General features: G+C 39.8%; 1 protein-coding gene across 1 annotated transcript in view; it reads right to left on the reverse strand.

Annotated features, from left to right (window-relative positions):
- casd1 (CAS1 domain containing 1) overlaps nt 1–16,380 on the reverse strand; it is an 83,958-nt gene that overhangs the window by 16,253 nt on the left and 51,325 nt on the right. The window contains exons 14-15 of the mRNA XM_043689934.1: nt 16,111–16,190; nt 6,354–6,455 (exon numbers count right to left, since the gene is read on the reverse strand). Of these exons, the coding sequence (XP_043545869.1) occupies nt 6,354–6,455; nt 16,111–16,190 (182 nt within the window). The remainder of the gene's footprint in view (nt 1–6,353; nt 6,456–16,110; nt 16,191–16,380) is intronic.

The raw sequence follows: 16,380 nt of genomic DNA on the forward strand, positions 1-16,380 counted from the left end.
CAGAGAGTCAGAATAAAAGGATAGAGCAGATGAATGGGTGACTAAAGAGCTGTGCAGGGGAGAAGGATTCAGATTTCTGGATTGTAGGAATCTCTTTTTGGGTGGAAATGACCTGTTTAAGGAGGACAGGTGCACCAGAATTGGAGGGGACTAATATATTGGTGGGGGGCTTTGTTAGAGCTACATAGGAGAATTTAAACTAGTAAAGGGGGGCGGTTAAAGAGATGACCCAGAGTGAGGAAAGAGATCAGTCTGAGGCTGGTGCAGTTGGGAGAGAGGAGCAAGTCAAACAGTCAAGGCACACAGAAACAATAGTAGAGAATGATATAGGACTGATCAATTAAACTGCATTTATTTCAATGCAAGAGGCCCAACAAGTAAGGCAGATGAACTCAGCATGGTTGGGAACATGGCACTGAGATTTAAAAGCTATTAGAAAGATGTGGCTCAGGAATGGACAGGACTGGCAGCTATATGTTCCAGAGTATTGATGCAATACGAAGGACAGAAACGAGGTCAAGGGAGGAGGGAGAATGGCATTTTTGATTGGGGATTAACATTACGGCTGTACTTAAGAATATTCCAGAGTATGTGTCCAGTAAGTTATTTGGATGGAACTGAAAAATAAGAAAGGGATGATCACATTACTGGAATTGTACTATAGACCCACCCAATAACCAGTGGGAAATAGAGAAGCAAATTTGTAAGGAGATCTCAGTTATCTGTAAGAATACTAAGGTGGTAATGGTAGGGGATTTTAACTTTCCAAACAATGACTGGGACTACCATAGTGTTAAGGGTTTGGATGGAGAGGAATTTGTTAAGTGTGTGCAAGAAAATATTCTGATTCAGTATGTGGATGTACTCAAGAAGCAACAAAGTTTGACTTTGTCTTGAGAAGTAAGGCAGGGCAAATGATTGAGGTGTCAGTGGAGGAGCACTTTGGGGCTAGTGATCATAATTCTGTTAGTTTTAAAATAATGATGGAAAAGAATAGATATGACCTAAAAATTAAAATTCTAAATTGGAGAAAGGCAAATGTTGACTGTTTTAGCCAAGAGTTTTCAAAAGTTGACTGGAGATGGTCATTTTCAGGTGAAGGGACAGCTGAAAAATGGGAAGCCTTCAAAAATGAGATAACGGGAGTCCACAGACGATATGTTCCTATCAAGGCGAGGGGCAAGGTTGGTAGTATAGGGAATGCTGGATGACTAGAGAAATTGAGGTTTTAGTCAAGAAAAAGAAGGAATCATATTATCAGGTATAGACAGGAGGAATCAAGTGAATCATTTTTTAAGAGTATAAAGGCAGTAGAAGTATATTTAAGAGGAAATTCAAGAGGACATAAGGGTAAAAGAGATATCTTTGGCAAAGAGGGTTAAGAAGAATCCAAAGGGATTCTACAAATACATTAAGGACAAAAGGCTAACTAGAGAGAGAATATGACTCTTAAAGATCAGCAAGACCGCCTGTGGGTGCAACTGCAGGAGATGGGCAAGATACTAAATGAGAATGTTGCATCAGTGTTTACTGTGGAGAAGGATATGAAAGCTAGAGAACTTAGGGAAATAAACAGCAATATCTTCAAAAGTGTCTATATTACAGAGGTGGTGGCGCTGGACATCTTAAAATGTATAAAGGTGGATAAGTGCCAGGGACCTGATCAGGTGCACCCAGGAACTTTGTGGGAAGCTCGGGGAGTAATTGCTGTACACCTTACTGAGATAATTGTGTGATCAATAGCCACAGGCGAAGTTCCAGAAGACTGGAGATCAGCAAATGTGGTACTATTATTTAAGAAAGATGGAAAGGAAAAGCCAGAGAACTAAAAACCAGTGAGGTTGACATCAGTGGTGGGCAAGCTGTTGAGGGTGGGAGGGGGAGGGGAGGGGGTGGTGATTCTGAGGGACAGGATTTACATGCACCTGGAAAGGCATGGACTGATTAGGGATAGTCACAATGACTTTGTACATGGGAAATCGTTTCTCACAAACTTGTGTTACGACATGGGGTAAACCCTTCTGCTAATTTAAACCAGATACATAGAAAAGCTCACCTCGCCTCGTATTCTATAAAAGTATTAGTGACAAAGAACTACCAAGTCTCACTATTTAAAGAAAAAAAAACAATTTATTCTTTAACTCCAAGAAAAAAAACATTAAACAAATATCTACACTGTAAACCTTTGTCTTAACGATCGATCTCCCTCCTGCTCTACAACTCTGTACTGATCCGATAAAGCCCCCCTCCTCCCCCGATGAAGTTAACAACAAAATCAATTTCCAAAATGAGCCAACTGTCTAGCTTCCTCTGTAGATTTTTATGGGTCGTCTTTTCTTCCACCTCCTGCTTCACAGATTTCAGAGAGCAGTTCTGGGGCAGTCTGTGTTTGGCTAACTGTTCAAAATGCCCGATTTTATACCCCAAAACAGTGGATCGTCTCATTGGTTTGATATTGTCAAAACAGTAAAATTCAAATTTGATTGTATTGTGGTATCTTGGGGCATAATTTAAACTGACTGGCCAAATTCGAATATGTTGTGTATCATAGCAACTCAGCTCAGCTAGTTGCTTCACAGCCAAATGCTACATGTTTTAGTTTTTCAGCACACTGTACTTGTTAAATCCTTGCCAGCTTTCACTCTCAAAGGTGCAGTACACGCTTACACCTTCATAACATGAGTGAGTTTTTTTTTGAAGTGACAAAGAGGATTAAGACACATGATCTCTATGGATATCAGTAAATGTTTGACAAGGTTCCGCATGGTAGGCCGGTTAACAAGGTTAGATCACATGGAATACAGGAAGAACTAGCCATTTGTAAACATAACTGGTTTGAAGGTTAGAGACAGAGGGTGGTGATGGAGGGTTGGCTTTTCGGACAGGAGACCTGTAACCATAAGGACTGGTGTTAGGTCCACCGCTTGTCGTTATTTATATAAATGATTTGGATGTAAATAAGGGAGGTATGGTGAGTAAATTTGCAGATTTCACCAAAATTGGTGATGTAGTGGACAGCCAAGGTGGTTATCTCCGAGTAAAACAGAACCTTGATCAGATGGGCCGATGGACCAAGGAGTGGCAGATGGAATTTAATTTAAAATGTGAGGTGCTGCATTTGGTAAGGCAAAACAAGGCAGGGCTTATACACTTAATGGTAAGGTCCTGCGGAGTATTGCTGAATAAAGAGACCTTGGAGTGCACATTCATTGTGCTCTGGGTGTGCGCTCTATCTTTCACCCATTCTCGTATGTGTGTGCTCTTTTTCTCTTCTCCCCCCTCGCATGCGTGCACTTTTTCCACCACTTCCCCCCCACCATGCGCGGGGAGAAACAGCATGCGCAAGGGGGGGGGGATGGGAAAGAACGGGAGGGCACATGCAAAACAGGGGGAAGGGGGGGAAAAAGGGTACAGCGAGCGAGAGAAAAACACCAAAGGGCTTCAGGTATAGTCTCTACTTTTAATGTCTGCATCCAAATGTCAAAAGTTGTAGTACTTTGCTTTCCCATCCACAAATTCTATGCATGTCTACACAAGCTGTTCTTGGATTTTCCAAAATTTCTGCCTGTTTGTACTGAAAAGAGCCTTTTCATCACCTTAATCCATAAAAATCTCCTCAGAAAGAAAGACATACACATCATGAACTCTGATAGCCTGTTTTGCATGAACGGTGGCCAGTTTTCCTTTTTAGCTACCTTATCTGTTTATCTATATTTTCAAAAGTGGCAAATGCCTCAGTATCCTTTCAATAAAGTTTGGGAAGGCCTGCACAAAGTTAAACAGCTCCTCAGTGGACCTTGGATTAGATGAAGATTTTGTGTCATCAGAATGTTTCCCCCTCACCCCACACTCCTGAGCATACCATGTTCCCAAGACTGCTGATTTGATATTCTGGCAATTCCATTATTTGTCACAGTATTGAGTACAGGAGTTGGGAGGTCATGTTGCAGCTTCAGGACATTGGTTCGGCCACTTTTGGAATATTGCGTGCAATTTTGGTCTTCTTCCTATCAAAAGGATGTTGTGAAACTTGAAAGGGTTCAGAAAAGAATTACAAGAATGATGCTTGGTTTAGAGGATTTGAACTATAGGGAGAGGCTGAATAGGCGGGGGCTGTTTTCCCTGGAGCATCGGATGCTGAAGGGTGACCTTATAAAATCATGAAGAGCATGGATAGGATAGGATAAGTAGACAAAGGTCTTTTCCCTGGGGTGGGAGAGTCCAGACCAGAGGGCATAGGTTTAGGGTGAGGGGAGAAAGATATTAAAGGGGACCAAGGAACAACTTTTTCACACAAAGGGTGGTGTATGTATGGAATTAACCGCCAGAGAAAGTGGTGGAGGGTAGTATAATTGCAACATCTAGAAGGCATTTGGATGGGTATATGAATATGAAGGGTTTGGAGGGATATGGGTTAAGTGCTGGCAAATGGCACTAGATTAGGTTAGGATATCTGGGCAGTTGGACCAAAGAATTTGTTTCCACGCTGTACATCTCTATGACTCTATGTAGCCAAGTCACTAATTATGTAGTCTTTTAGTGCACATCTGTACTAATGGGGTGCACGAGAAAGGGATGACCCATTCAGTAATCTTGATGCTTCATCAAACATTCTTTAAAATACAAAAATAAGTTTAACCCTAAACAAACAGAGGGTTTTCTATTCAGAAGTTAGAGATCAGCTAGAGCAACTTGTTCTTAGAAAGCTTTCCTCCAAAACAGCTCATGTTTTAGCAGGTTTTCCTCTGATGAAACCTGATAAAACATGTATCTCCAAGACATTGTCCACATCAGCTCCAACAAGGGTCTTTAGCAAAACAAGCACTTATTATCAGTCATGAAATTTGCAGGATATCTTGTTTTAAACAAAAACTCAAGCATCCAGTGATTTCTGAATGACCCACTTAAATCATTTCCCCACAACCTTTTAAAAGTTGAACCATCCAAACAATCTTAAAATACAAAAGTATCTTCAGAACACTTTCTAGAAGATGACAGAGTATGTGTTTATTTCAACATAATCAATTCTTTTAATTTCTCTACTATTCTACCTGATGGTAATACTGTACTAATCAGATATCACAGTAAAACCTCCCTCGATAGATCACAATCCTTACTTTTGCAATTTATTTAGAGTGGTGATCAGTCACTGAACATACTCACATAAGGTACCAATGCACTTTTAACAAAATAAATTTACTATAACAAAAGGAAAAAGAAATGACAATTTTGATAAATCTCACCATAAAAGAAAAACAATATGCTTTACAGACTCAACTCGAGTGAAATAACACTCCTAACTTAATTTCAAAATTTCTGACTGAACTGATGAGATCACAAGTGTTTGCTTTCAGCACTTTCACCAGGCCATTCCCTCCGTTACTGTATTCCCTTGAGACACAGAGGTTAACTTATTGATTTTTCTCCGATTTTGGCTATTCTGAGGACTTTAAAATAGCATTAGCATTCTTTACAACTCTACTGGTTGATGACTTTCACAAACTGTAAAATGCTCTTCTGCTGGAATGGATCTTCTGCAGTCAATCTGCTTTAGTCTCTGGCCATTTTTTTTTTGTAGGTCACAAAAACTCAAGTCAATTTAAGCAACAATAACGTGGCCAAGTAGCATGTTATAGAGCCATAGAGTCATAGGGATGTACAGCATGGAAACAGACCCTTTGGTCCAACTAGAGTCATTTAGATTAAGTCGTATGATTTCTTTGAAAGGCTGGTCTTGAGATCACTGTTCCAAATGACCTTCAGATCTTTCTTAAACAAAAACAAATCAGCACTGAAACCCAAACCTCATGTACCTTTACTTTAGAATCCAAGTTGCCAAAAATAATAACGTAAATTTTCAAAACACTTCCTGCAGTAAATGGATTTTGCAACTCAGTACGAATGGTATATTAAATAGATAAATTGATGGTAGACACACAACTTAAGTGAAATAAGTAACCCAAAAGTTTAAATACATTGCCGATTACTACAAAGTATATGAATGGAAGTGGAAAAAGCTATGAATATAAATCTGTTTGCCTTTGGTTTTCCAATTCTTGGTAGTTGTAACAACCTGATAGGGCTAGATTTACTTGTAATATAAATTTATATGTAAAATTAAAATATGTCAAAACTTTAGTTCTGTGATCCATAACTTAGGGCAGTGAATTCAAATTATGCAACCTTAAAAACAAAAAAAAATAGTAGAAGTAATAGCCCGATTGGGAAAACAAAACTTCTTATGCAAGCAATTTATTGTTGAAAGAACTAAACCTTTAAACTTGCAGATCATCCTATAGTTGTGATAGTTAACAAGAGATTTAATAAATAACAGTTGATACAGGGATACATACAAAGCGATCTAACTTCCATCGAAACCACCATTCATGAAGGAATCCTTGCCATTCAAATAGCTTTGAAATTGGCCACACTGAAAAGGCATTTTCGAAAGAACTCTGAAAATTAATATAGACAAACAATACTTAAAGGATTCAACACAGTATTAAGTGAGTTCAGCTTAGAAATCACATGGAACAAAATGTAAATTTCCCAGTATATCTTCAAAGTTTGGTTGAAATTTAATGCAAATTAAATACTTAATCATTCAGCCAAAGCACAGAAGCTTCAATTCATTGATGGCTCCCAGAAGACCAATCCAGTCAAGCCCGTATCCCCAAACTATTTCAGCCCTGAAGTTTTCTTTCCCTCAATAAAATTACCATTCAAAATGATCATCACCTCTGGTTCCACCACACACTTTGATAGGTGGTCTCATGTCATTAAAAAGACTCTTCAAAACTCATTACATCTCTTGCCCAAAACTTTAAATCTTGTACAACCCTATCAAATCTTCCTTCGATGTCCTTTGAACCAGAGAGAAAACCCTGGGCAATGGACCAGTTACTACTAGGATATGCAGATACAATCTCCAGCTTGCACCACACTGAGAAAACCATGACCACATCAACAAACTGTATTTCAAACTCAACAAATATTTAGGACAATAACTTAAGAATAGAATCTTCTACTTTCAATTATGAAGCCAAGGTGGCTCATAGCACGTGCCTTTATGACAAGACAGTACTCATCCCTCTCAAGGATTCCATTCCTACCCAAGTACTGAATTTTGATGTTACTTATTTTTTGGCATGGATAGGAAATTTCACGATTTGTGATTTCATGGATATAGAGGATTAACTGGAATTGGCTTAAATGATATGCCACTGAGGTAACAAATTCGTGTTCACATGAAGAAAGAGACACACATTTTTATTTGTTTCTTTTGATTAGAGGTAATTCTGGAGGAAAGAATCTAGCAAAATGTTCTGACAGCAAGAAACAAACATCTTGTTTTCTGTTTGTGAACCTGAAGAGATTGGAATTATGCCAATTTAAAAATAATCATAAAATAAATGAATAGTACAAAAACACAAATGAGCGAGCCATTTAAGCTAGTCAGGTAGTGAACTTCACAGACATGAGAAACAATCTCAGTTGTGTGAAATTCACAGAGCTGCAGATCTCTTATCATTTTGGTAGGAATAGTATAATTGGCTTCCATAATCTTGGATTAAAGTCAGCTGGGGCTCTCATTCCCAGGATGTGGCATGACTAGTGGACATTAGGTCCTAGTCAAATTCAGCATGGTACTTCATTCAACTTATTTCTTGAAATGCAGGCATAGTTGACAAATGCAGAATTCATTGCCAATCTCTATTTGCCCTTGAGCAGAGTGGTTTGCGAGACCAAACGGCACCCAAGGGAACAGCATGGTTGCTCAGTGGTTAGCACTGCTGTCTCACAGCACTAGGGACCCTGGTTAGATTTCAGCGTTGAGTGATTGTGCACACCACACAGACATTCTACCCATCTCTGTAGGTTTCTGCCAGGTGCTCCGGTTTCCTCTCACAGCCAGACGTGCACTTTATGGAGATAATACGTGGTAAATGTGGGGTTAGGGTAGTAAGATGGGGTGTTGAGTTTGGGTATGCCAGACTCAAATCTATCTTGGTAGTTCAAGTCCTCACCTGGTTTCAATGAGGTGATCTTTCACTGAAACAAACATAATGCTACAGATTTGATTTTAACAATAAAACAGAGGTTTATTGTGCAAAATAAATGATAAAATAGAATAAACCAAACTATTTAAATGTGCATAAAAAATGGTAAAGATTTCAAAACATATGGCCCTAACCCTATAATCCCATTCATCCCAAAGCATCCTACTAGAGTGCTCACACACCGAAGAGAATTTCCTTCTATATTCCACATAGGGTTTTACATAGTTGTGGCTTTAGTTTCCAGTTGTGAATATCTCATAGCCTCTTCTTTGATTATCACGTAACAAAGTTCACATTTTCTCAGATTCATGTAATACCTTCAGGTTTTAAGCAAATACCTCTGGTCTGAAATTTTTAAAATAAATTGAGGTAACCCCTTTTCTGACAGACTTAAAAGACCCTCCTTTTTTGTTGTGGTTCTGTTCGCCGAGCTGGGAATTTGTGTTGCAGACGTTTCGTCCCGTCTTGGTGACATCCTCAGTGCTTGGGAGCCTCCTATGAAGCGCTTCGGTGATGTTTCCTCCGGCATTTGTAGTGGTTTGTCTCTGCCGCTTCCGGTTGTCAGTTCCAGCTGTCCGCTGCAGTGGTCGGTATATTGGGTCCAGGTCGATGTGTTTGTTGATAGAATCTGTGGATGAGTGCCACGCCTCTAGGAATTCCCTGGCTGTTCTCTGTTTGGCTTGTCCTATAATAGTAGTATTGTCCCAGTCGAACTCGTTGCTTTGTCATCCGTGTGTGTGGCTACTAAGGATAGCTGGTCATGTCGTTTCGTGGCTAGTTGGTGTTCAGGGATATGGATTATTAGCTGTCTTCCTGTTTGTCCTATGTAGCGTTTTGTGCAGTCCTTGCATGGGATTTTGTACACTACGTTGGTTTTGCTCATGCTGGGTATCAGGTCCTTTGTCCTGGTGAGTTATTGGCTGAGAGTGGCTGTTGGTTTGTGTGCTGTTATGAGTCCTAGTGGTCGTAGTAGGCTGGCTGTCAATTCAGAAATGTTCTTTATGTGTGGTAATGTGGCTAGTCCTTTGGGTTGTGGCATGTCCTCATTCTGTTGTCTTTCCCTTAGACATCTTTATTAATAAATTGCGGGGGTATCTGTTTTTGGCAAATATATTGTAGAAGTGTTCTTCTTTTTGCAGTTCTGGTGTGCTGCAGTGTGTTGTAGCCCTTTTGAACAATGTCTTGATGCAACTTTTGTGTGTGTTGGGGTGGTTGCTTTCGTAGTTCAGGACTTGGTCTGTGTGTGTGGTTTTCCTGTATACCTTTGTGGTGAATTCTCCATTCAGTGTTCTCTGTACCATCACGTCTAGGAATGGGAGTTGGTTGTCCTTTTCTTCCTCTCTAGTGAATCTGATTCCTGAGTGTGGCGTTGATGATCCAGCGTGTGTTTTCTATATCTGTGTTTTTAATGATTACAAAGGTGTCATCTATATATCTGACCCAGAGTTTGGGTTGAATTTGTGTTAAGACTGTTTGTTCTTATCTTTGCATTACAGCTTCCGCTATGAGTCCAGAGATGGGTGAGCCCATGGGTGTGCCGTTGATTTGTTCATATATTTGGTTTGTGAAGTGTGTTGCGAGGCACAGGTCCAGTAGTTTGAGAATGCAGTCTTTGTTGATAGGTTCCCCATCTTGTTGTCTGTTCTGTATGTCCAGCAGGTTGGCTATTGTTTCTCTATCGACAAAACCATAGCCAGAGAACACCGAACGGAGAATTCACCATAAAGGTATACAGGAGACCACTAGGACTCCTAACAGCACACAAACCAACAGCCACTCTCAGACAATAACTCACCAGGACAAAACCTGATACCCAGCATGAGCAAAACCAACATAGTGTACAAAATCCCATGCAAGGACTGCACAAAACACTACATAGGACAAACAGGAAGACAGCTAATGATCCATATCCATGAACACCAACTCGTCATGAAACGACATGACCAGCTATCCTTAGTAGCCACACATGCGGATGACAAGCAACATGAGTTCGACTGGGACAACACTCCAATTTAGGACAAGCCAAATGAGAACAGCCAGGCAATTCCTAGAGGCATGGCACTCATCCACAGATTCTAACAAACACATCGATCTGGACCCATATACCGGCCACCGCAGCGGACAGCTGGAACGGACAACCGGCAGCGGCAGAGACAAACCACTATAAATACCGGAGAAACATCACAGAAGCGCTTCACAGGAGGCTCCCAAGCACTGAGGATGTCACCTAGACAGGGGACGAAACGTCTGCAACACAAATTCCCAGTTCGGCGAACAGAACCACAAGAACGAGCACCCGAGCTACAAATCTTCTCACAAACTTTGAACTCCTTTTCTCAGAAGCAACCGTGTTACACATCTAGCTTCTGCTAAGACTTATGCAAACCTGCGTACCTGAAACTCAAGATTTTTTCCCCTGCAACTATGGGTCCTCTAATCAAATGAAAATCAAACCAATTCCTGATCTTCTAAAAATGGAAAATTTAATTCACAAATATTTATTTTGCTCATTTATAAAAACCTTTCAATGTAGACAAATTCATATTAGCCTTCCCAAATAGAAACAATGTTTATTAAAAATCAAATCACCATGGCAAAACAAATATCTACAAGTTAATCATTAAACCTCAAACACAAAAAGATCCATATGATACTCACTGAAAACTCATAAATCCAAAATAAAGGATATTAAAATAAACAAATTAACACCTTACACCACATCATTAACAATCACACATTTGCAGTCAGATATGAGCCAAACTAGTCATAGATAGATTTCCCTCCCTAAAGAACATCAGTGAATCAGAAGGCTGTTAACAAAACTTCATGTTGGTTTCATGGTCACTATTACTAATTTTCAGTTCTAGGTCATTAGTCTCAGGTCTCTGGATTATTGTTTCTGTGATGTTACCACAATGCTATCACCTTTCCGCCAAATGAAACCAATGAGCTGCAAATTGCAATCAGCCAGCTCTGATTACCACAGGCCAGTTGGGGGTAGAAGCCCAGGACAGTTTTTCTGGAGGCAGAATCCACCTTTCCAGTGCCACTTGGAGAAATCTAGAAGATTGTTGGTTATGCCAGGTGGCACTACTGCCTCACAGCACCAGGGACCCAGGTTCAATTCCAGCCTTGGGCTACTGTCAGAGAAGAGGTTGCATATTCTCCTAGTGGTAAAAACAATGACTGCAGATGCTGGAAACCAGATTCTGGATTAGTGGTGCTGGAAGAGCACAGCAGTTCAGGCAGCATCCAAGGAGCTTGTCTGACTAGGTTTCCTCAGGGTGCGCCAGTTTCCTCAGTCCAAAAATATGCAGGTTAGGTGGATTGGTCATGCTAAATTGCCCACAGTGTCCAGGGATGTGTTGATTTGGTGGATCAGCCATGGGAGGTGCAAGGTTGCGGGTAGAGGGATGAGTTTGGGTGAGATGCTTTTTTTGAGTGTCGGTATGGACTTGTTGAGGTAATTGACCTGTTCCCACATTGTAGTGATTCTACGGAGGTTACTCCTGCTACAGTTTGGTGGAAACATGCATAGCACAAGCTCTACTCACTTATAACTAAAAAAAACTTAGTATTGGTGGACTACAGGAATAATTACTGTGGTACTATATCACCAATAAATGAACGAATAATAAATGGCTCAGGCTTGATACAGAGGAGGAGTGGTAGGGAGAAGTGAGGAGGATGAGGAACAAAAACCAATTCTATTTGAAGACGCAACTTTTCTGATTGATTAGTCTATTTGCTTGCCACCCATGTGCCCTTTGGGTGCTGCTCAGAAAGTACATGTGTGTGACTTGTGCAGTGAGATGTTTCATAAATGGAATGTCAAATAAGAGGGTAATTGCAGAAAGCTGGGAAAAAAAAAACATGAATAATTATTACATAGGATGGCGTAAACTGATTTTTAGTGTCAGTTACCTTGGGCGTTATGCTGCCGTGCAAGACTGTGGTCCTTGACATAGACTAAACTTCTTGTGGAAATGCCATCTCAGTAAAGGAGCTTATTTACATGGCTAAAAGCTGCCATCATGTACAACAAGAACATGACATCCATCATTGCATTCAAATCGGTATTGCACAACATTCTCATTTGAGCGTCACCTACTTGCCAACTTTATTTTGCAAAATTGAAAATGATAGAACAGAACAAACCATTCATGTGTGCCAATTAAAGAAATCATAAACTGGATTATTTCTACTGACAGCTGGTGTAATTGTGTAAGTTTCTGAACTTTTCCTATATTTTTAATGTAGGTAGAGACAGAGTAGGGGTAGAGTGCCATCAGGATCAGGTCATCTGTCCAGGATAGCAGATCTGTGCCTCAGGTGAGAAATAATGGGCAAGCTTTCGGAGAAATCTGTGAACCACTGCAGACATTATTGTAAAATTAATATAGCGATGACTGCATAGCTGGAGCCTGAGAAGGTGACAGACATTGAAGTTTAATGCAGGTTGGAACTGAAATAAATTTTCAACTGGTTCTCATTTAGTGTTCGAATTATGTGGTTAAAAAGCTCATTTTCTTCCCCTACCACAGGCAGAGTAATATATGACATCACCAGAATTGTCAGATTCTTCTTGGTGAAAGATACCATTGATTAAATGGACATGTTCTGCATTGCTTTACATGAACTCAGCTTTTTCCATGGAGAAAGTAAAAATAATATGCTTTACCTTTCATGACCTCAGGATGGCTCAAAGTGCAATAAATCGAAGAAAGTACTTTTAAAATGCTATTTTAAAAACAAACTATAATAGGGGAAATATGGCAGCTACTTTCCAAATAGTAAGACGTTGCACAATGACATGATAATCACTTGACACATATTCTGTTTTCCGGATGTTCACGGAGGGAAAAAATATGGACCAGAAACCAGGATAATTCGTATGACTTTCTTTGAAAAGGTTTCATGAGATCTGTTAAACTCCAACTGCAAAGTTGGAGTTTAACGTTTTATCCAAAAGGCAGTATTCTCTTCAGTACTGAACAAGATACCAACCTATTATGTTGGTCACTTGAATCTGCAACTATTTGACTTAGGTGACAGTTACCAACTGAGCCAAACCAAATAAACAAAAATGTCAATGGTCAACTGGTGCTTGGACAGTCAGCATATCATGCAGAGGTATTCCTATTATCTGGGTAAGAATCAGGATTCCTTCATAAGCACTGAAATATCCTTCGTAATCCTGTAGCAGTTCTCTGCTACATTTGCATTTAAACCATCACAGTAAGTCAAAGGCTAGCTGCTGTACTCTGAGGGCTGTCATTCACGACCTGGATGATGATTCCATTGGGAACTCCTGCTCAGTAAGCATAAACTGAACACCGTGTTGTCACATTAGTATGTGACTATATCACTAATAAATGAACTAATAATAAATGGCTCAGGTTTGGTTTGGGGGAAGAGGTGGTAGGGTGATGTGAGGAGGATGAGGAATAGAAATACCAAATTCTATTTGAGGAGGCACATTTTCTGATTGATTATCCCATTCGCTTGCCACCCATGTGTCATTTGGGTGTTGCCACCAACATTCACACACTAAATCTACTGCAGAATTGTTCTGAAGGACTTGTCAGGTGAGAGAATATCAACATTTATGGTAGCATATCGCACAACCTACTGTAATGAGGAACAGCACCTGCATTTATCAGGCAAGAGGCGAAAGTAGCAGCAGCAACCTGAAAACAGGTTGGAAAGGAAATAGAAGAGGAAAACTATAATACACAATCTAGACTCCAATCACTGTATTCATGACTCATACCAGGACTTTGGGACTCCTTAACAGCCCTAATATTTCCTTTTTCTTATGTTTTCAATTTGTTAAAAGGTTTTTGTGAAGTACCTTGCAAAATTTATGTTAAAAATACCATCTAAATTCAAGCTGTTATTGTTATCTAGCACCACAAGTGCAGCAGTTTAAGCTTTCAATATAACTCAAATTTTTTTTCTTAGCTTAGATTATTTACGGTGTGGAAACAGGCCCTTCGGCCCAACAAGTCCACACCGACCCTCTGAACAGCAACCCACCCAGACCCATTCCCCTACATTTACCACTTCACCTAACACAACCGGCAATTTAGCATGGCCAACTCACCTAACCTGCACATTTTTGGACTGTGGGAGGAAAACGGAGCATACCCACGCCGACACAGGGAGAATGTGCAAACTCCACACAGACAGTTGCCTGAGGCGGGAATTGAACCTGGGTCTCTGGCGCTGTGAGGCAGCAGTGCTGACCACTGTGCCGCTTTTGTCAGAAGCTATATGTACTGTACTGCAAGTTGCAATATTCAGTCATAGGACATGGCAAGGTGATGAATTCCACAGGTATACCGATGAAGATGGCCTCCTATTCCTTGCTGGAAGGACGTGAACTCCAAGCCCTTTGCCAAGGTGGTGCTGAACTCCACTGTGATGCTGTGCACAAGCTTTCTTGTAGGCTTGAATATATGATGAAGTCCTTATTGTTATACACATCTTCTGTAGTCTGGTCCACTGAAGCTCTCAAACAATTTCAGTGCATTAAAAATAATATGCAACATTGCCATCAGGCAAACAGACATATTTTCTATCCTTCCAACCCAGCAGTCTCTCATCACATGTAAATCGCACTGTTACTGTATATAAATAGGTGTAATATCAGTGTCCAAACCGTGTACATTGTTATGTGATAGTTTCCATGTAGAGGAATGTAGATATACGCAGATATTTTCCAATATCAATCCTTCCTGCATTAGCAGTGACTGACTCAGGGACATATGGCGAATACTGCCTTCTCCATTAATGTTAAAATTGAAAGTGTACTTACACTCCTCCAGTTCTTAGATGCTGTCACTTTTTGCTTGTCCTACTTTTTCCTACAAGCAAGATATAAATGTGCCAAAAAGTGTCTTGCAAAATGTTTAGGTGATGTTGCTGTTATGGCTGAAATGCAATCAAATCCAGGTATGCAATAGTTCTAAGCGTAGAAAACAACGTGATGCATTTCCCAAAGGTTAAGCATTGATTTAGGGAAATTGTTCAGTGAGGAGGTATAGTGCATTGAATAATGGGTGAAGCTATTTGTGCAGTTGAGAAGATAGCTATTTCAAGATTGAACTTACCGTAATAAATGATGTAAAATCATTAAACATCTACTCGCATTACATTCATGCTTTTGGATCAATAGGCCTTAAATTGACTTCTGTCTGCCTCAAGCACGCGACTGGATGACAAAGTACGCACACGCACAGATACAGATGCCCTCCTCCCAACTTTCACCAAGACTTCAAGCGCATTGTCAGAAAACTTTGGTATGCTCTCTGGCACAGAAAGTATGGCATAAGTTTTGAAACATTTCTCATCACATTTCTCGACTACAAAATCCTTCAAATAATGAACCACAAGATGCCTTGCAGTGCTAACCATTCATGATAACTTAACTTTGGCTGATACATAAGCCAATGAACAGTGTAGGCTGGCCTTACATTTCTGCTCCTTTAAATTATGTGAAATGCGTTGTCTGAAATGTGGCCCGGGTCAATTTTCACCAAGATCTCCAAGGCAGTTTTCAGGAATTATCTATTTTAACTGCTGGGATTCCTCAGAATCTGAAGTCATCTGCAAAAGTGGAATGACTGTTTGCACTGAAAATTCTAATGACTTCTAAAGTACAATTAGAAGTTTAAATCAAACTCTGACTGAAAAATTAAATTTCATGTATCAAAACAAGCCTAGTTCTGGAAAAGTGTTATTGTTCCAACCTGAACATTTTGGAAATTTAAAGTGATAATGTCAAAGTTTGAATTTCATGTCTGCTATTTTAAAAACAAGGAACAACCATGACAAAGTGAAGCGCTTCATGAAATTCAACAACTCACCGATAATTTTATTTTCTACTTTATAAAAAAAGTACGAGACATCTGGCAAAAGATCAAGATCGATCACATCTGCTCCACCAGAAGTGAGCAATGCACTTCATTGCTTCTACTCTACCAGGAGAGAAAAATTGTAACCTTCTCCATTTCATAATTTTCTCTTAAAGAACATAACTACTAACCTGAGAAGTTGCAAGTAGGCATATACATAAAAACAAACCAAGCAGTTTGAATACCACAGCCCAATAGGGGGAGCAAGAACCTGAAATAAAACATTGAAATTCTATATTAATAAATGCAGATTATTGCAAACTATAAGAGATAGTGGAAACACATACCGAAAACATATACTGAATACTAAAATTATTCCATGCACACACCAATACATGGTGCTTAATTTTATGCAGTTTTCTAACATGGAAATAAATGAGCATTTACTTTGCTTTGCACGA

This window comes from Chiloscyllium plagiosum, chromosome 5 (genome assembly GCF_004010195.1).
Source record: "Chiloscyllium plagiosum isolate BGI_BamShark_2017 chromosome 5, ASM401019v2, whole genome shotgun sequence".
In the NCBI taxonomy this organism is placed as follows: Eukaryota; Metazoa; Chordata; class Chondrichthyes; order Orectolobiformes; family Hemiscylliidae; genus Chiloscyllium; species Chiloscyllium plagiosum.